We start from the raw sequence: 20,817 nt of genomic DNA on the forward strand, positions 1-20,817 counted from the left end.
AAACATTGTTTAGAAAGTTGCTTTAAGTTGCCTGGTTTGCTAGATTGACATATACTAAATTCAAGTTTAAACGGATGGGTTTATTGGTGTTAAAATACACCAGTTATGCTATTTTGGACCACCAGGATGCTGATTTCATGCCACCTGTCATGTTTGTGTTTATACTTTTTCATAACGACAACGACAAGTTTGATGTCGGACGACAATAGAATGTTCATGATGTCACTGTGACAACTGACTACAGACATGTCGACAGACGTAGTACAAACCAGCCTTTAGTCTTGAAATCTTTGGATGTTTTGCACACTACCGTTCTCACTCTGTTTAGCACATGGCCTCACATGTGAATCCTTAAAGAGATGGGTGGGGCTAAGGCTTAAGAGGGTGTGAACAATGATGAATGGGTGTAGACAAAGACGAGCTCTCCAGTAGGTGTACCAAAACATTCAAGGGCCATTTATTCAAAAGTGAGTTTACAAGTTTATCAACTTTCAAAGCAGAATTACTTTCCCATTGCCCCTCAACTGTAGTGTATGACATACCATTTTCTAGCTCTGAGTCTCTACTTTCATCCAATGTAAAAAACACAATTTCAAATGTTGCTACATAAGACCGAATCGAGTCAGTCTGTCACATATTAATGCCCATGTTTTTGGAATGAGATGTTCGGCGAGTAGGTGTCCACATACTTTTGGTCATGTAGTGTATTAAACTGTCAAGAGGAGTAAAACAACATTGTAGGTTAGAAATTCTAGCCCCTTGATATTATTGTTGGATCTGATTTGAATTGCTAACATTTCGATGGCCATAAAAAATAGACATGCCGATAGTAGACAACCTTGTTTTACTGCTCTTGACAGTTGAATCATTTCTAAGACGAAGCCATTATTTATTACTTTACACCTGGGGTTACTATACATAACTTTTTGCATGACAAAACTGAAGTGTAATTGGCCTGGCAGTTTTTTAGATAGACTGGATCTTTTTACTTACCACCTGGGTCCTGTTTCAGTAATAGTGAAATCAAAATATGTACCCATTTTTACAGGAGTGGAGAAAACATGCTAATAGTGGATGTTTGAGTAGATAAAAAAAGGTTTCATATACCTCAACTGGTATGCCAGCTTAGAGCTCCCGAGTGGCGCAGCGGTCAAAGGCACTAGCAGTGCTAGAGATATCACTACACACCCTTGTTCAACCCTGGGCTGTATCACGAACTGGCCATGATCAGGAGTCCCATAGGGCGGCGCACAATTGGCCCAGCAGCGTCCGGATTTGGAGGGGCTAAGCTGCCTTAAATGCACCAAGAAGTTCCTCCTCTGCAATTTGGCCATCACACAAGTCTTTATGTAGAGCTGTTCATTTTACACTATTATTAGGGGGGGGGGGGGGGTCCTTACAGTTAACATTAGTTAGTGGAAATGGAGGAGACTGAAAAGTATTTTGCTTCCTTTTTCAAAATATAATTTGGTGAATCATGAATGACTCAGTCATTTGTAACATGTTTCTGTAAATTATTTTTGTTAGCATTTCTATGTTGAAGATTCAAAAAGGATTTGGTGCATTTTTCGCTTTATTTTTATACTATATTATACTTTATCCTTCCCGAATAAGTTACTCCATTTCTTTTAGTTTTTCCTTTAGTTCTAATGTGACCATGATATCTGTAATTTCCCTAAGTGCATGAAGGTAATATTGTGTAGTATGATTTCCTTTACGACCCATTAGGGTACTTACAACTAACTGTATTATAATTTCCCACCATAATATACAGTAATTTGTTGCTCGTGAGTGCGATAGATTAGTACTGTATATTTTTGAAGAAGTGGGAATCATCATTATTTGGACCATTTTACACTAATTAACCAAATCTGTTTATGGTCCAATAGTATATTTACAAGGATCCACCTTCCTTTCGGATCTGTTTGGACAGTTTGCACATTTGGATCAATATTGTTATTAATTAATATCATCACCCCTTTTGAGTTTCTTGCCCATTACAGAAATGTATTTCTGCCTCTCAGTTCTTTCTCCACACAACCTCATCTGTAATTGTAGAGTGAGTTTCCTGTAAACAATAGATATCATATTCCTTCTCTTTCAGCCAGGTGAAGAATGGTCGTCTTTTTTAATAATTTGCTAAGCCATTAAAATTATAAGTAGCTATACTTATTTCACCACTTACCATAATGATATACAAATTTCAATTATACTCATCATAATATATGCCTGTAAACTTACTCCACAGATTTTGCTGCAAAGACGCAGAATCATTAGATCACTTGTTTCGGTACCGTCCATATGTAGCTTGTTCTTGGTTGCAGGTTCAGGAATGGCTGAAGAATCACAACATTTAACCAAAACTAACTCTGCAAATAACACTTCTGGGTCGTTTGAAAAGCCATAGTCAATCGATCAATTCTATAATAATACTCTTAGTAAAATTTTTTTTTTTTAATTTAGTATCTGTAGACACCATGAGAATACCATGTGGTTCAGAGCTTTTGTGAAACACACCAGCACAGTTGAAAAATAGAATAGTGGTTATCAGCGATAGATGGGAGGGGTTAAGGGTAGATGAAGGGTGGGACTAAAGGAAAAAAGAGATAACTAAGATAAAATGTACCGGACCAGTAAAATGTAGATTTATATGTTGGAAGTAGAAGTCTAAGTATTCTTGTCCATTAGTTTATTCAAATTAGGGGTGGGGTGGTAGGGTTAGGGGAACAAAATAAAGAAGGAAAATATATTAATAATATAAAATGGGTGATTGGAAATGATGCAAACAATGACATTGATAGAACCCACAATATATCTGCAATATTAAAGCTGATCTACCCCCTAAAATATATATACAGTTGAAGTCGGAAGTTCACATACACTTAGGTTGGAGACCTCCACAAGTTGTAGACCTTCACAAGTCTGGTTCATCCTTGGGAGCAATTTCCAAATGCCTTAAGGTACCACGTTCATCTGTACAAACTATAGTACGCAAGTATAAACACCATGGGACCATGCAGCCGTCATACCGCTCAGGAAGGAGACGCGTTCTGTCTCCTAGAGATGAACGTACTTTGGTGCAAAAAATGCAAATCAATCCCAGAACAACAGCAAAGGACCTTGTGAAGATGCTGGAAGAAACAGGTACAAAGTATCTATATCCAGAGTAAAACGAGTCCTATATCGACATAACCTGAAAGGTCACTCAGCAGGGAAGAAGCCACTGTTCTATAACCGCCATAAAATAGCAGGACTACGGTTTGCAACTGCACATGGGGACAAAGATCACACATTTTGGATAAATGTCCTCTGGTCTGATGAAACAAAAATAGAACTGTTTGGCCCTAATGACCATTATTTATGGAGGAAAAAGGGGGAGGCCTGCAAGCCGAAGAACACCATCCCAACCGTGAAGCACAGGGTGGCAGTATCATGTTGTGAGGGTGCTTTGCTGCAGGAGGGACTAGTGCACTTCACAAAATAGATGGCATCATGAGGCGGGAAAATGATGTGGATATATTGAAGCAACATCTCAAGACATCAGTCAGGAAGTTAAAGCTTGGTCGCAAATGGGTCTTCCAAATGGACAATGATCCCAAGCATACTTCCAAAGTTGTGGCAAAATGGCTTAAGGACAACAAAGTCAAGGTATTGGAGTGGATATCACAAAGCCCTAACCTCAATCCTATAGAACATTTGTGGGCAGAACTGAAAAAGTGTGTGTGAGCAAGGAGGCCTACAAACCTGACTCAGTTACACCAGCTCTGTCAGGAGGAATGGGCCAAAATTCACCCAACTTATTGTGTTAAGCTGGTGGAAGGCTACCCGAAACATTTGACCCAAGTTAAACAATTTAAAGGCAATGCTACCAAATGCTAAGTGAGTGTATGTAAACTTCCAACTTCAACTGTATAAATAAAATAAGAGAAATAACGACACACGAGCTTGGCACACACACACACGTCTCACAGCAATAACTGCACACACACACACGCACTCAGCAATAAACAGTGGTGTTTTGTCTGTGCAGGGTTGTGTCTGAGGCGGTTTAGTTGTTGTTCATGTTTCCTCCCTGCAGGAACAATGGACAGACGCCACTTTATTTAACAGGAACAGAAAAGAACAGAACACACCACAAATCACCGCTTTTACTAGCCATATTACCACGGTATCACCCGCTCCCCTGCCAACATAGACTGAGGGAGTGTAGGGCTTATGGTGTGTGTGCGCGTGTGTGTGTACACTGTTTTCCATAAGCGCCGGCTGTTGGCCTAAACAGCCGATAACAGACTCATTGTCAGCCGGCTACTTTTTCCACTTCATAAATTAACTAGGCTTCTTGTCATTTAAGTTTCAATTCGCTAGTCAGAAAAGTCTGTATAAGCATCTTCTGAATATGCATCTTAGTGGTCTATTGACAGGACAGGCGCCTGTCAGTCACAAAGCAAGTGATGCTGGTTTGTCAGTCTGCTGTCTGTCCCGCCTCTTGGTACCACTGGTATTTTTGGGCTGTGTTTTGCTGCAGTCAAATGTATCTTCATCGAGGGAGAGCATGAGTCTCCTGTGAGTGAATTTACAGGTCCCATGTAATGTACATTGCCAGTCAAAAGTTTGGACACACCTAGTCATTCAAGGGTTTTTCTTTATTTTTTACTATTTTCAACATTGAAGAATAATAGTGAAGACATAAGAACTATGAAATAACACATTTGGAATCATGTAGTAACCAAAAAAGTGTTAAACAAATCAAAATATAATTTAGATTTTAGACTCTTCAAAATAGCCATCCTTTGCCTTGATCACAGCTTTGCACACTCTTGCACACACCGGGCATATATATAAATCTATATATATAAATAAATATATATATATATATAAATATATATATATAAATATAAATATATATAAATATATATATATATATAAATATATATATATAAATATATATAAATATATATATATATATATATAAATATATATATATATAAATATAGATAGATAGATAGATAGATAGATAGATATACAGTTGAAATCGGAAGTTTACATACACTTAGGTTGGAGTCATTACAACTCGCTTTTCAACCACTCCACAAATTTCTTGTTAACAAACTATAGTTCTGGCAAGTCGGTTAGGACATCTACTTTGTTCATGACACAAGTAATATTTCCAACAATTGTTTACAGACAGATTATTTCACTTATAATTCACTGTATCACAATTCCAGTGGGTCAGAATTGTACATACACTAAGTTGACTGTGCCTCTAAACAGCTTGGAAAATTTGAGAAAATGATGTCATGGCTTTAGAAGCTTCTGATAGGCTAATTGACATCATTTGAGTCAATTGGAGGTGTACCTGTGGATGTATTTCAAGGCCTACCTTCAAACTCAGTGCCTCTTTGCTTGACATCATGGGAAAATCAAAAGAAATCAGCCAAGACCTCAGAAAAAATGTAGACCTCCACAAGTCTAGTTCATCCTTGGGAGCAATTTCCAAATGCCTGAAGGTACCACGTTCATCTGTACAAACAATAGTATGCAAGTATAAACACCATGGGACCAGGCAGCCGTCATACCGCTCAGGAAGGAGACGTGTTCTGTCTCCTAGAGATGAACGTACTTTGGTGCGAAAAGTGCAAATCAATCCCAGAACAACAGCAAAGGACAACATGAAGATGCTGGAGGAAACAGGTACAGAAGTATCTATATCCACAGTAAAACGAGTCCTATATCGACATAACCTGAAAGGCCGCTCAGCAAGGAAGAAGCCACTGCTCCAAAACCACCATAAAAAAAGCCTGACTATGGTTTGCAACTGCACATGGGGACAAAGATCATACTTTTTGGAGTAATGTGCTCTTGTCTGATGAAACAGAAATAGAAGTGTTTGGCCATAATGACCATTGTTATGTTTGGAGGAAAAAGGGGGAGGCTTGCAAGCTGAAGAACACCATCCCAACCGTGAAGCACGGGGGTGGCAGCATCATGTTGTGGGGGTGCTTTGCTGCAGGAGGGACTGGTGCACTTCACAAAATAGATGGCATCATGAGGGAATTAAAATGATGTGGATATATTGAAGCAACATCTCAAGGCATCAGGAAGTTAAAGCTTGGTCGCAAATGGGTGTTCCAAATGGACAATGACCCCAAGCATACTTCCAAAGTTGTGGCAAAATGGCTTAAGGACAACAAAGTCAAGGTATTGGAGTGGATATCACAAAGCCCTGACCTCAATCCTATAGAACATTTGTGGGCAGAACTGAAAAAGTGTGTGCGAGCAAGGAGGCCTACAAACCTGACTCAGTTACACCAGCTTTGTCAGGAGGAATGGGACAAAATTCACCCAACTTATTGTGGGAAGCTTGTGGAAGGCTACCCAAAACGTTTGACCCAAGTTAAACAATTTAAAGGCAATGCTCCCAAATACTAATTTAGTGTATGTAAACTTCTGACCCACTGGAAATGTGATGAAAGAAACAAAAGATTAAATAAATCATTCTCTCTACTATTATTCTGACATTTCACATTCATAAAATAAAGTGGTGATACTAACTGACCTAAAACAAGGAATTTTTACTAGGATTAAATGTCAGGAATTGTGAAAAACTGAGTTTAAATGTATTTGGCTGAGGTGTATGTAAACTTCCGACTTCAACTGTATATATGTATATACAGTGCATTCGAGTATTCAGAAACCTTGACTTTTTCCACATTTTTTTAGGTTACAGACATATTCTACAATCTAATAAATACACTCAATACCCCATAACAACCATTGAAAAACTGGATTTTAGAAATTTGTGCTAATCCAAACTTCTTCCATTTTAGAATGATGGAGGACACTGTGTTCTTGGGGACCTTCAATGCTGTAGAAATGTTTTGGTACCCTTCCAAATCATGTCCAATCAATTGAATTTACCGCAGGTTGTATCCAATGAAGTTGTAGAAATATCTCAAGAATGATTAATGGAAACAGGATGAACCTGAGCTCAATTTCAAGTCTCATAGCCAAGGGTCTGAATACTTAATAACGTGTCAATGCTTACGTTTTAATGTTGTTCATTTTTTGGACGTCATTAACACATTTTCTTGGTTTGACTCCCATAACCATGCAAATCAATCCCAGAACAACAGCAAAGGACCTTATGAAGATGCTGGAGGAAACAGGTACAAAAGTATCTATATCCACAGTAAAACGAGTTCTATACCGACATAACCTGAAAGGCCGCTCATGTAACATTCTATTGGTTGCAATAATAAATTAAACTGGTATACTTTTTTATTCATAAAAATGTTCTTTAACCAACTCTGGTCTTTAATGCAGGGCTGACAGACAAGTTTCTTACTTCTTTTGCAGTAATGTTGCCATCAGTTGGTTGTAATTTTGGGTAGAGCAGACATTTCTATATATTTTTGTTTGCTGCATGTGTGACTACTCCACCAGTCCGATTTATATAATTTAAAAAGATTATACCTTACAAAATATATATAATAATGTTTTTTTTGATCAATTAGTATATTTGAGTTTAACCATAATACGTGTTATATTGTTTGTTCTGTATTTTCTGTCTTTCTATGGCTTGTTTTAAAAATAAAACTATTTTGGAGATGATTTCCTTTACAAATAACTGAAAGTGAGAGGTTGTAATCTGAAAACGGACATTCTTGAACATGGGGTGAGACATTTTTACTAATCTGCTAGAGAACCAGTTCAGATGTAAGTATAACTTTGTTTGACTGAAGCCTTTAATGAGACTGAAGCCTTTAATGCTTTAATATTTAATAATTTCTGCCCTCCGAATTCATATTCATTATATAAATAGGCCCGTTTCATTTTGTCTGGCTTGCAAATAAAATAGTTTTACTTACCTTAAGTGTCTACAGCAGCAGAGCCAACACAATTCATAGTTTGAAGAACAAACATCACTGTGCCAATTCATATCTTGCAGTAAAACTGTAAATATGACTTTTATCTAAAGAGAAGACAGGTTTAATGTTAATAAAAAGTTATCTTACTTAGAAAATTGTCCTGATCACATAGGCCTACACAACTGAATTCATTACATTTTTCATTCATTTTAATGCATTTTTACCCCCTTTTTTCTCCCCAATTTCGTGATTACGATCTTGTCTCATTGCTGTAACTCCCCAGGCGAAAGTCAAGCCATGCGTCCTCCGAAACGCTTCTCAACACCCGCTCGCTTAACCCGGAAGGCAGCTGCGCCAATGTGTCAGAGGAAACACCCACCACAAGGAGTCGCTGGAGCCAGTCACGTCCGGCTGTGATCTAATCCCAGGCTATAGTGACGCCTCAACACTGCGATGCGGTGCCTTAGACCGCTGCGCCACTCGGGAGTTTAATGTCTGTCTACTCAATACCACTTATTTGACCAAACTGGGAGGTAAAGTCGTTAAAGTATTTAATAATTTAGCTGTGTATTTCGGATGGAATCGAGGCATTAGAATGTACCAAAGGCCACCAACATAGAGCTCGTTCTGCCATTCCCCCCCCCTCGTTCTGTTACTTGCCAAGGGAGTGATTGGCAATGCTGAAAGAATGGTTGAAGCTGGTTTTCTATACAAAGATTTGTACGAATCCATTATATTCCACTATTATGACTGCTGCATATGGCTATCTGATTCATCTGTCTTCAAAAGGTGCTCCAGTCAGTACATTCTCATTGAATTTAACCACACAGGGCTCTCTCTTTCTCTCCCTGCCTCTCTCCCTCCTTCTCACCCTCCACCTTCTCTCAGATGCTAAAATGAATGAGTGTAGCTTCATTTAGCTGTAATGAAGGCTATAGAGAACACAAGGAGGAAATCCTGAAAAGTGAATACAAAGAGAGAGAGAGAAAGAGAGAGAGAGAGAGAGAGAGAGTTAAGAGAAAAGCATAAGCGATTGAGAGGAAATGTTAAATAGACACTGGGGTAGGGAGAGGAGCAAATATTGATATGGGGAGAGAGAAGATGGTATAGAAAAATGAGAAGAGGTGATTAAGAGAAAGAGAAACAGAAGAAAAGAAGTTGAGAGAAAAAGAGACACACATGTACGCTATAGTGAGTGGTTATCACTCAGATTCTGTCTGATTCTTCAGAAACCTGCCTGCCGGTATGCAACATAACCACTACTATTGCACCTTCCAGGTCAATCTCTCTCCCTCCCTACTCCCTACACCCCTCGCTCCCTGTTTTTTCCCCTCCCTCCTTCCCTCTCTCACAAGAAAAAATCCCTGATGCTCCCTTCTTCTACTATCCCCACTACTTCCATTATAATCTCTAAACTTGCCTTTCTCCCTCTCTTTATCTCTTCTCCTTCCCTCTCCGCTCTCTCCTTTCTGTTTTCTCTGCGGTGCTCTGTCCATCTCTAGTCCTCATTTCCCTCCTTGTCTCTCAAGTGCTGTCTTTGATCTCCTGCAATCTGAAGTCAAGCACACACACACACACACACACTCACACACACACACACACACACAGATGGCACTGCAGAGATGGATAGCTGCCGTCTAATGGCCTCCTGACCAATTCTGCTATTTTGTGGGTTTTTTTACGCTGATCTCAACTTCTTTTGTACATAATACTTCCGCTATCATTTCCTATGTCCCGAAAACAGCTTCTGGACATTAGAACAGCGATCACTAACCTTGCTTTGAATGAAGATTTCTACTTCAACGAGTCGGCAGCTGTGGATGTACTGCTCATCCTGGACCAGGTCCTACACCAGGGTCACTCGAAAGAAGAAGATACAGGTCCCGGACGAGACCAAATCAACGAATAGAACTAAACCGCCTCCATCCTCTGTTCTACTGGCGAATATATAAAATCCCTGGAGAACAAACTGGACAAGCTCTGTTCGAGACTATCCTATCAACGGGACCCGAAGAACTGTAATACCCTATGTTTTTCAGAGTCATGGCCGAATAAGGACATGGATAATATACTTCTAGCTATTTTTTCTATGCATCGTCAAGACCGAATGAGAGCTTCGGGTAAGGTTAAGGGGAGAGTTGTGTGTCTCTTTGTTAACAACAGCTGGTGTGTAATCTCTAATGTTAAGGAAGTCTGAAGGTTTTGCTCGCCTGAGTTAGAATACCTCACGATAAACTGCAGGCCATACTACAGTATCTACCAAGAGAGTATTCATCTATATTTTTCGTAGCTGTTTATTTACCACCACAAACCGATGCTGGCACTAAGACCGCATTCAACGTGCTGTATAGGGCCATAAGCAAACAAGAAAATGCACATCCAGAGGCGGCGCTCCCAGTGGCTGATGATTTTAATGCAGGGAAACTGAAATCTGTTTTACCTCATTTCTACCAGCATGTCACGTGTGCAACTAGAGGTGAAACAACTTTAGATCACCTTTACTCCACGCACAGAGACGCATGCAAAGCTTAACTCTATTCTCCTGATTACTGCTGACAAGCAAAAACTCAAACAGGAAGTACCAGTGACGTGCTCAATACGGAAGTGGTCCGGTGAAGCAAATGCTAAGATACAGGACTGTTTCGCTAGCACAGACTGGAATATGTTCCGGGATTCATCCGGTAACATTGAGGAGTTTACAACATCAGTCACCAGCTTCATTAATAAGTGCATCGATGACGTCGTCTCCACAGTGACCGTACGTACATATCCCAACCAAAAGCCATAGATTACAGGCAACATCCGCACTGAACTAAAGGCTAGAGCTACCGCTTTCAAGGAGTGGGACACCAATCTGGACGATTATAAGAAATCTCACTATGACCTCCTGCAATCAAAATATCAATACGGCAGGTCTTGCAAACTACCAGGGAAACCCAGCCGCGAATGGCCCAGCGCCGCAAGCCTACCAGACAAGTAAATTCCTTCTATGCTCGCTTCGAGGCAAGCAACACTGAACCATGCATGATAGCACCAGCTGTTCTGGATGACTGTGTGATCTTGCTCTCCATAGCTGATGTGAGTAAGACCTTTGGTATTTGGTATTTTATTATGATCCCCATTAACTGTTGCAAAAGCAGCAGCTCCTCTTCCTGGGGTCCACACAACATAATACAGAACATTAATAGACAAGAACAGCTCAAGGACAGAATTACATAAACATTTTTTGAAGGCACATGTAGCCTACATATCAATACATACAAACAAACTATCTAGGCAAATAGGGGAGAGGCGTTGTGCTGTGAGGTGTTGCTTTATCTGTTTTTTGAAACCAGGTTTGCTGTTTATTTGAGCAATATGAGATGGAACGGAGTTCCATGCAATAATAGCTGTATATAATACTGTACACTTTCTGGTGTCATGTCTGGTAGGGTAAGTGTGTGTGTCAGAGCTGTGTGTAAGTTGACAATGCAACAATTTGGGATTTTCAACACATTAATGTTTCTTATAAAAAGAAGAAGTAATGCAGTCAGTCTCTCCTCAACTCTTAGCCAAGAGAGACCGGCATGCATAGTATTTATATCAGCCCTCTGATTACAATGAAGAGCAAGACGTGCAGCTCTGTTCTGGGCCAGCTGCAGCTTAACTAGGTCTTTCCTTGCAGCACTCGACCACACGACTGGACAATAATCAAGATAAGACAGAACTAGAGCCTGCAGAACTTGCTTTTTGGAGTGTGGTGTCAAAAAACAAAAAACAGGTTAACATTCACAAGGAACACATGCCTGAAAATGCTCTCAAAGCTCATCACTAAGCTAAGGACCCTGGGACTAAACACCTCCCTCTGCAACTGGATCCTGAACTTCCTGACGGGCTGCCCCCATGTGGTGAGGGTAGGCAACAACACATCTGCCACGCTGATCCTCAACACGGGGGCCCCCCAGGGGTGCGTGCTTAGCCCCTCCTGTATTCCCTGTTTATAGAGGACTGCGTGGCAGCGCAGAACTCCAACACCCTCATTACGTTTTCTGAGGACACGACGGTGGTTGGCCTGATCACCAACCGTGATGAGACAGCCTATAGGGAGGAGGTCAGTGGCCTGGCAGTGTGGTGCCAGGACAACAACCTCTCCCTTAACTTGAAAAATGAGCTGATCGTGGACTACAGGAAGGAAACGGAGGGCTGAGCACACCCCCATCCACATCGACGGGTCTGTAGTGGAGCGGGTCGAGAGCTTCAAGTTCCTTGGTGTCCACATCTCTAAGGAATTATCATGATCCACACACCAACACAGTCGTTAAGAAGGCACAACAACTCCTGTTCCTCATCAGGAGGCTGAAAGGATTTGGCATGGGCCCTCAGATCCTCAAAAATCACGACTGAGAGCCTCTTAACTGGCTGCATCACCGCTTGGTATAGCAACTGCTTGGCAACTGACAGCAAGGCGCTACAGAGGGTAGTGAGTACGGACCAGTCCATCCCTGGGGCCAAGCTCCCTGCCATCCAGGACCTCTATTCCAGCTACCCGGACTATCTGCATTGACCCTTTTTGCACTAACTGTTTTGACTCATCACATACACTGCTGCAACTGTTTATTATCTACCCAGTAGCCTGGTCACTTTATCCCCACCTCAATGACCTCGTACCCCTGCACATTCCCTCGGTCCTGGTACCCCGTGTAAACAGCCAAGTTATTGTGTATTTATTATTTTCTATTTTCTTCTCTATGCATTGTTGGGAAGTAAACATTTCACTGTTAGTCTACACCTGTTGTTTACGAAGCATGTGACAAAAAAACATTTGATTTGACACACACACCTTTTGGATAGATGTTTCGAGGTTCTCTCTCAGAAAGCACTAATCAACAGCCACCCACCCCCTCCCTCCATCCCCCTATCCTAGCCTTTGGCAGAATGCAAAGATGGTGAGAGGGAATGGAGAGAAAATAGGGATGGAGGGAGAGGTAATTGATGGAGGTGTATCGACCCCCCTGTAAAACCCAGTTAACACCTGCCTGTGAAACCTGATTAGCTGTAAGTGTGTGTCTATGTGTACTTCTAGTAAACCAGGAACAGCACCCTGCCGTCTCGCCTTTCGTATTTGAGTGTGTTTTATGTGTGTATCTGTATGTGAGTGCATTTGCAAGTGCGTGCATATGTGTGTGTGTGTGTGTGTGCGTGCGTGTGTGTGTGTGTGTGTTCAGGACAGTCTCCACTGATTAGATCCCACGTGGTCAATAGTGAAAAGAGCACTCAGCCTGATAGGAAATCACCCTCAATCAATACTAATATTTTTACAGACCTCAGAACTGTGTGCGTGTAGTAAAACATATGCTGTGTGTGTGTGTGTGTGTGTGTGTGTGTGTGTGTGTGTGTGTGTGTGTGTGTGTGTGTGTGTGTGTGTGGCTGCGTGTGTGCGTGTGTGTCTGTATCCAGGGGAAGAATAGCTATTTAATCTAGTCACAGCAAATATAGGATAACCATTCATTGACAGACATTGTAAATCACTGGCCTGTCATCCCTCTCTGCTCTCCTCCCCTCCCTCCCTCCCTCTCTCTCTCTTTCTTTCCTCCCTCTACTGGAGAGCTGGAGCCTAATTCAGACTGTCTGCTCCTCTCCCTCTCCTTTCCCCCTCTTCTCTATTCTCCCATCATCTCTTCTCTTTGGTTCTCTTCTTTAATCTGACTCAATAATACAGCCTGCATAGAAAACCACTGGGCTTACACATTGCCTTCGCTTAACGTCAGGTATGTTCCCTTAAGATTCTTATAAGGTGACAATCAAACATCACATATAATATCAAGTAAATCATAGTGTTCTCTTTGCTCCCAAGGCGATATACAAGAGTGGACTGAACTCTTAATGAAACTTATCTTATGTCTGTTTCTATGCAATCTGAGTGAAGTAGACGCGGGCAACTTCGTCTTTATAAGCAGCTCCAACTCCCACGGCGTGTGTGTGTGTGTGTGTGCATGCTCATGTGTATGTGCGGTGTGTATTGCTCTTACCTGCCACTGACGACGAAGCAGGCAACCAGAAAGATGAGCAGTATGATGCCTCCAGCGATGGACACAGCCAGAATAGTAGACTGGTTGGGGTCTATGGCCAACATGTCTGAGACAGGGAATACATTAGGAATAGGAAGAGTTAATACAGCCTAAGAGGGTGTGTGTGTGTGTGTGTGTGTGTGTGTGTGTGTGTGTGTGTGTGTGTGTGTGTGTGTGTGTGTGTGTGTGTGTGTGTGTGTGTGTGTGTGTGTGTGTGTGTGTGTGTGTGTGGGTGTGTGTGTGTGTGTGTGTGTGGGTGTGTGTGTGAGAGAGAGAGAGAAAGAGAGAGAAAGATAATGTACTCAGCATGCTCTTTGACGATGAAAAGCTTTTTCCATTTCAATATTCCTCAATGAGGGCTGACTGTAAACGCATTCCAATTTTCCTGCGCTGTCCAAATGGATATGTTAACATTGTACGTAACAAGCTTGCTTTAAAAGTTTCTGTGAAACCACATTGATTTTTACGCTGCAGCAATCGGGCCATTACTCAAAACAAATGCTCCATTTATCAAGGTTAGCCAAGCACGAGCAGACGTGTGCGTGTGTGTGTGTGTGTGTGTGCGTGTGTGCGTGTGTGCGTGTGTGTGTGTGTGTGTGTGTGTATGCATGTCTGTATGCATGGGCAACGAGCCCTTTCAGGCAAATGAATGCCTCCAGGCAGCAATAGATGGCCATTGATCTCCTATTCCACTCCTTGGCATTGAACACACACACACACACACACACACACACACACACACACACACACACACACACACACACACACACACACACACACACATGTGCAAACGCACACAGAAACAGACACACACACTAGGCTGCTTTAAAGGTTTCAGTGCACCAGAGATTTACAGTGTAATCTATACCATAGATCCCCTTATATAGAGTTGATATGACTAATATTCACTCAGCTCCATCCGTGCTTTTCATTTCAATAGTCATCAACTTGTACAATTGATCAGATTGATGACATTAAAATGATTGATCAAATCGACACGATTGATTTACATGATCGATATTAAGTCAGCTGGCACAATAATAATAATTGTGTAACTAACAATTAGGCATAGAATAATATAGTTTACCCAATAGGTTTCCTAGATTGGTTTCCTCTATTGTAATCGCTCCTCTTTCACCCGAGCTGCCAAACTAACCCTGATTCAGATGACCATCCTACCCATGCTAGATTACGGAGACATAATTTATAGATCGGCAGGTAAGGGTGCTCTCGAGCGGCTAGATGTTCTTTACCATTCGGCCATCAGATTTGTCACCAATGCTCTTTATAGAACACTATACTCCTCTGTAAACTGGTCATCTCTGTATACCAGTCGCAAGACCCACTGGTTGATGCTTATTTATAAAATCCTCTTAGGCCTCACTCCCCCCTATCTGAGATATCTACTGCAGCCCTCATCCTCCACATACAACACCCGTTCTGCCAGTCAAATTCTGTTAAAGGTCCCCAAAGCACACATCCATGGGTCGCTCCTCTTTTCAGTTCGCTGCAGCTAGCGACTGGAACGAGCTGCAACAAACACTCAAACTGGACAGTTTCGTCTCAATCTCTTCATTCAAAGACTCAATCATGGACACACTTACTGACAGTTGTGGCTGCTTTGTGTGATGTATTGTTGTCTCTACCTTCTTGCCCTTTGTGCTGTTGTCTGTGCCCAATAACGTTTGTACCATGTTTTGTGCTGCTACCATGTTGTGTTGCTACCATGTTGTTGTGATGTTGTGTTGCTACCATGCTGTGTTGTGGTCTTAGGTCTCTCTTTATGTAGTGATGTGTTGTCTCTCTTGTTGTGTTGTGTGTTTTGTCCTATATTTATACTGTATTTATTTTTTCATCCCAGGCCCCGCCCCCCGCAGGAGGGGCCTTTTGGTAGGCCGTCATTGTAAACAAGAATTTGTTCTTAACTGACTTGCCTAGTTAAACAAATGGTTAAATATTATTATAATTTTTTTTTTAAATAGCAGTTTTCTATTATTATATGAAAAGCGTTGGTAATTATTTCACACGCAGAACAGCACAGTCAGGAGGGAAAGCTTTCATTACGAAAGTTCCAAGCAGGTCAAAATCTTTCGTTTTTGAGACGGGAGTGTGTCACCAAACCTGTGTTGTATTCATTATGATGCATTACGAGCTCAAAACATTTTTCCACAAAAATGACAGTTTAACAACCATGGTCATTTCATTGTTACCCCAAATTCCAGACTCATCACAGCCCTAGTGGAATTGTCGAGAGTCTCATGAGCTGGAATTTCATTTCCTTTCTCGCAATATGAGAATGAAAAAGAGGAGAACAAGGAAGGAGTGAGACGGACCTGAAGGAGATAAAGAGGACGGAGAGAGATAGAGGTAAAAACAAAGCAGAGGAAAGAGAAAAAGAGACCCCGAGCAGCCAACAGAGGGTAAGTGGAGACAGAGAGAGAGGAAGAGACAGAGAGGGATCTTTAGCTACCTTCGTGGCTGGTCTCCAGTTCTATCTCTCCTCCGTAGTTGCCGTATCCCCCTTCCGTTCTAGCTCGGACACGGAACACGTACGTAGTACCAGGCTTCAGACCATCTACGGTCATCACATTGGACCTGGTCTTTAGGACTGTGTAGTTCTGCTCTCTCTGGTTCTAATGTTGGAGAGAGAGAGACAGAGAAAGAGAGAGAAAGAAGGAGAGGGAGACAGAGAGAGAGACAGAGAGAGGGAGATGGGAAGACACAGAGAGAGAGAGAGAGACAGAGAGAGAGCGGAAAATGGAGAGAGAGAGAGAGAGAGAGGGAGACAGAGAGAGAGAGAGAGAGAGAGAGAGAGAGAGAGGAGAGGGAGACAGAGAGTGAGAGAGAGAGGGAGATGGAGACACAGAGAGACAGAGAGAGAGAGAGGGAGAGAGAGAGAGGGAAATTGAGACACACAGAGAGAGGGAGACAGAGAGAGAGAGAGGAGAGGGAGACAGAGAGTGAGAGAGAGGGAGATGGAGACACAGAGAGACAGAGAGAGAGAGAGAGGGAAATGGAGACACAGAGAGAGAGAGAGAGAGAGGGAGAGAGAGAGAGAGACAGAGAGAGAGAGAGAGGGAGAGAGAAACATGCATGTAAATAAAGTGTGTGTGTGTGTGTGTGTGCGCGCACGCATGTGTGTCGGTGAGCAGACTCCCTGCAGTGCCTCTGATACTTTCTCTAATGAGAGACGCTCCACTACACGGATTAGCACTGTTACTGTGGAATATTACCCTTGATCCCTGCCAATAACACACACATGCTGCACACACACACACGCACAAACACATTCACACACACACACACACACCTCCGGCTCCTCTCCTGTCTTCTCTCGTACTCGTCACACTCCTGTTTTCATCTGTATTCAACGCCTTGTTGTCTTTCACAAGGTTTTTTCCAGAGGCTGTTGGGCGTTAGTGTGCTTGGTTAGAGCGCTAGCTAGGATGCGTGTGAGGGAGAGGAAGGTTGTGTGTTTCCTGTGTTTACTACTGTTAAGATAAACAATTTATTAAAGGTTGATTCAACACCACCACACAGTACATCAACACACACACACACACACACACACACACACACACACACACACACACACACACACACACACACACACACACACACACACACACACACACACACACACACACACACACGAACAAGCAAACAAATAATAATGTAATGCTGGAGAGATGAGCCGTAGGAGCTTCTCTCTGCTTGAGCCAGAGCAGCTTGGGTGTCAAGCCCCAGTCTTAGCTGCGCTTGATTTAGCTCGCCAGGTGCACCGTAGACATCCACTTCCCCTCTCGGAGCCATTCCATTGGTCCTAGGGTGCTAACGCTGCCTGGCCGATGTGCCGGGCGAGCTAAATCAAGCGCACTCCTGTGCCCATCAGGTACATTCCCAGGTCTAAGACAAGGCATCAGGAGGAGGAGAAGAGAGGGATGAGGTGTGACTGACCTTCTCATAGTAAATGACTTCATACTCCACTATGGCTCCGTTGGGTCTGTCGGGGCCCTGCCACGCCAGGGTGATGCTGTCCTTACTCCTCCTCTCCTTCAGGACCACACTCACTACGGGGGGAGGGAAAGAGATGGAGGAAGGGGGGTAGAGTGGAATTAAGGGGGGGGCGAGTACAGGGAGAAAAGGAGCGAGACAGCGGGGGGAGGGAGAGAGAAAGAGGAAGTGGGGGAGAAAGAGAGCGACAGCGGAGAGAGACAGCATGGGAGGAAGAGATAGAGAGAGAGATAGAGGGAGAGAGAGAGAGAGAAATAAAGAGAGATGGAGAGAGATAGATAGAGATAGAGACAGAGAGATAGAGAGAGAGAGAGAGAGAGAGAATAGAGAGAGGGAGTGAGAGTGAGAGATAGAGGGAGAGACAGAGAGAGAGAGAGAGAAAGAAAGAGATGGAGAGAGATAGATAGAGGGAGAGACAGAGAGATAGACAGAGGGAGAGAAAGAGGGAGATAGAGAGAGAGAGAGAGAGATAGAGGGAATAGAGAGAGGGAGTGAGAGTGAGAGATAGAGGGAGAGACAGAGAGAGAGAGAAAGAAAGAGATAGATAGAGATAGATAGAGGGAGAGACAGAGAGATAGACAGAGGGAGAGAAAGAGGGAGATAGAGAGAGAGAGAGAGAGATAAAGGGAATAGAGAGAGGGAGTGAGAGATAGAGGGAGAGACAGAGAGAGAGAGAAAGAAAGAGATGGAGAGAGATAGATAGAGGGAGAGACAGAGAGATAGACAGAGGGAGAGACAGAGGGAGATAGAGAGAGAGGGAATAGAGAGATAGAGAGAGAGATAGAGGGAGAGATAGAGGGAGAGATTTTATAGATTGATTACCACTGTGCTATAATGAGAGTTCTCTGCAATGTGTAGAACTCAGCTATATGTACATGTGTGAATTTAATGACTTTGTGTGTGTGTGTGTGTGTGTGCGTGTCAGAGGGAGTGTCAGAGTGCTCGGGGGGCACAGGTAGAAGTGTGTGTGGGTGACATGTTGAGAGGAGCAGGGTGTGTGACAGCGCGGGAGACACGTAGGACTGTTAACAAGGTTAACGACCTCTCTCCTCAGCCCTCTATGACACGTCCCCTACACGGACCCCATTACTCACCATCACACTCCACGGGCCCCTCAACCTGTCCTACACACTGTCCAGATCCAATCAGCACATGTGAGTGAGTCCTAATTGAGAGTCTTCAGCAGATACAAAGTCCTGGGTGAAGGGTTTGGGGCGCAGTGAAGAGAGTATGTGTGTGTGTGTGTGTGTGTGTGTGTGTGTGTGTGTGTGTGTGTGTGTGTGTGTGTGTGTGTGTGTGTGTGTGTGTGTGTGTGTGTGTGTGTGTGTGTTAGACATCAGTCCAGTCAACATTTCAGAGCTGCATTGGCTGCCTATACACTGAAACGGTAGTGTGTTTGTCCGTGTGTTTGTCCGCGTGTGTTCCTACCTGTCTGGCTGGTGGTGACATTAACCATCACAGCTCCCCTGGGTGTAGGACTCAGATCAGACACTCCATTCAGGCTCTCTATGGTGAAGCTGTAGTTGCTGTGTGGCTGCAGGTCAGTGACCATCACCATAGCCACAGAGAGACCAAACTGCCTCGGCACAAAATGGACTCCGCTGCCGCAGGGCGCACACTTCACGTCGTCCCCAGAGCACTTCCTGCAGCGGAGGCTGTAGGTGATGTCACCTCGACCTCCCGTGTCACGTGGGGGACTCCATTCCAGTGTGACACATGTCTCGTTGACCGTGGAGATGGTGTTCTCTGGAGCTGAAGGGGGACCTGGGAGGAGAGAGGGGAGAGACGGTGAGTGTGTGTGTGTGTGCGTGTGTGTGAGATGGGATCACTTCAGTGCTGCAGTGATGAATGTTGGTTCAGGCTCCAGTGTCTGGACTGATGACAACTCATCAGCAGCAGGATGACTAGTGAGGCCCAGGGGGCCTCTAAAGTCTGGGCCTTTCCTGATCATGCTGCCCAGCGGCAGGCCTCTGTAAAGGGCAGCCAGGTGGGGGCCAGGGGGAGGAGGGCAGGGGGTAATAGAGGCTGTCTACCGTAAATCTGATGACAGCGGATGATGTGTGACAGGGAGCCTGATGTCTGCCCCTCTCTCCCTGTATCTTCCTCCCTGTTCGTCTTCTCCTCCTCTCCTGATCTCAGCTCTCCCAAGTGGTAATTTCCACCCTTCTCTCTCATCCCTATTTCAGCCCTTTTCCAACACCTCTCCCCACCTTTCAACAACCCCCCCCAAAAAAGCTCCTCTCCTCATCACCGCCTCAAAGTGGGAGACAGAGAGAGAGATGAGAGAGAGCAACAAAAAAAAGAGAGACAGAGAGAGAGATTGTAGCGTGTAAAAGGAAAGAGACAGCTAGAACAGGAGAAGATCGAGTAGGAGACAGAGATGTGTACCCGTGTGTACCCGTGTGTGTGTGTGGCGAGGTGACACGTCTGCGAGAGCCGTTGCTCATTTCCAGCTCATATCCCCCTGTCACATCACACCTGCTACAACGATTAATACGTTTGATCTACCGTAACCTCCTAATGGGTTTCACTCCTTCCCACACGTGTGTGTATGTGTCTCCCCCATCCTCCCTCTCCCTACACTCCTCTCTCGCTCTCTCTCTCCCTCGTTCTTTCTATCTATCTAGCTCGTCTCTCTCTCTGTGTGGGAGATGCGTCAGGATGTGGTTGGTGGTCGGTGCCCGTCCTGCCGGTACCTCCGGTGGATTCAGACAGACACAGCCTCTAGTATCAGCTCGTGTCCGGAGTATCATAGAGTATCACTGAGTCACGGTATCAGTGTCATCTAATAGGATCCCGTAAGCTCAGACAGACAATTGAAGTGATCTCGAAGAGCAGTGATAAGTATCCAGAGAGCTGTCTGTGATCAAAGGCTTTTGTCAAAGAAG

At 43.4% G+C, this 20,817-nt stretch overlaps 1 protein-coding gene across 2 annotated transcripts in view; it reads right to left on the bottom strand.

Annotated features, from left to right (window-relative positions):
• The window catches only part of epha4b (eph receptor A4b), a 128,715-nt gene that overhangs the window by 59,478 nt on the left and 48,420 nt on the right, over nt 1–20,817 (bottom strand). For both annotated transcript variants that reach the window (XM_029725073.1, XM_029725072.1), the window contains exons 7-10: nt 19,358–19,693; nt 17,873–17,985; nt 16,386–16,548; nt 13,877–13,982 (exon numbers count right to left, since the gene is read on the bottom strand). In XM_029725073.1, coding sequence (XP_029580933.1) covers nt 13,877–13,982; nt 16,386–16,548; nt 17,873–17,985; nt 19,358–19,693 — 718 coding nt within the window. The remainder of the gene's footprint in view (nt 1–13,876; nt 13,983–16,385; nt 16,549–17,872; nt 17,986–19,357; nt 19,694–20,817) is intronic.

The sequence above is a fragment of the Salmo trutta genome, chromosome 31 (assembly GCF_901001165.1).
Source record: "Salmo trutta chromosome 31, fSalTru1.1, whole genome shotgun sequence".
Taxonomy (NCBI): domain Eukaryota; kingdom Metazoa; phylum Chordata; class Actinopteri; order Salmoniformes; family Salmonidae; genus Salmo; species Salmo trutta.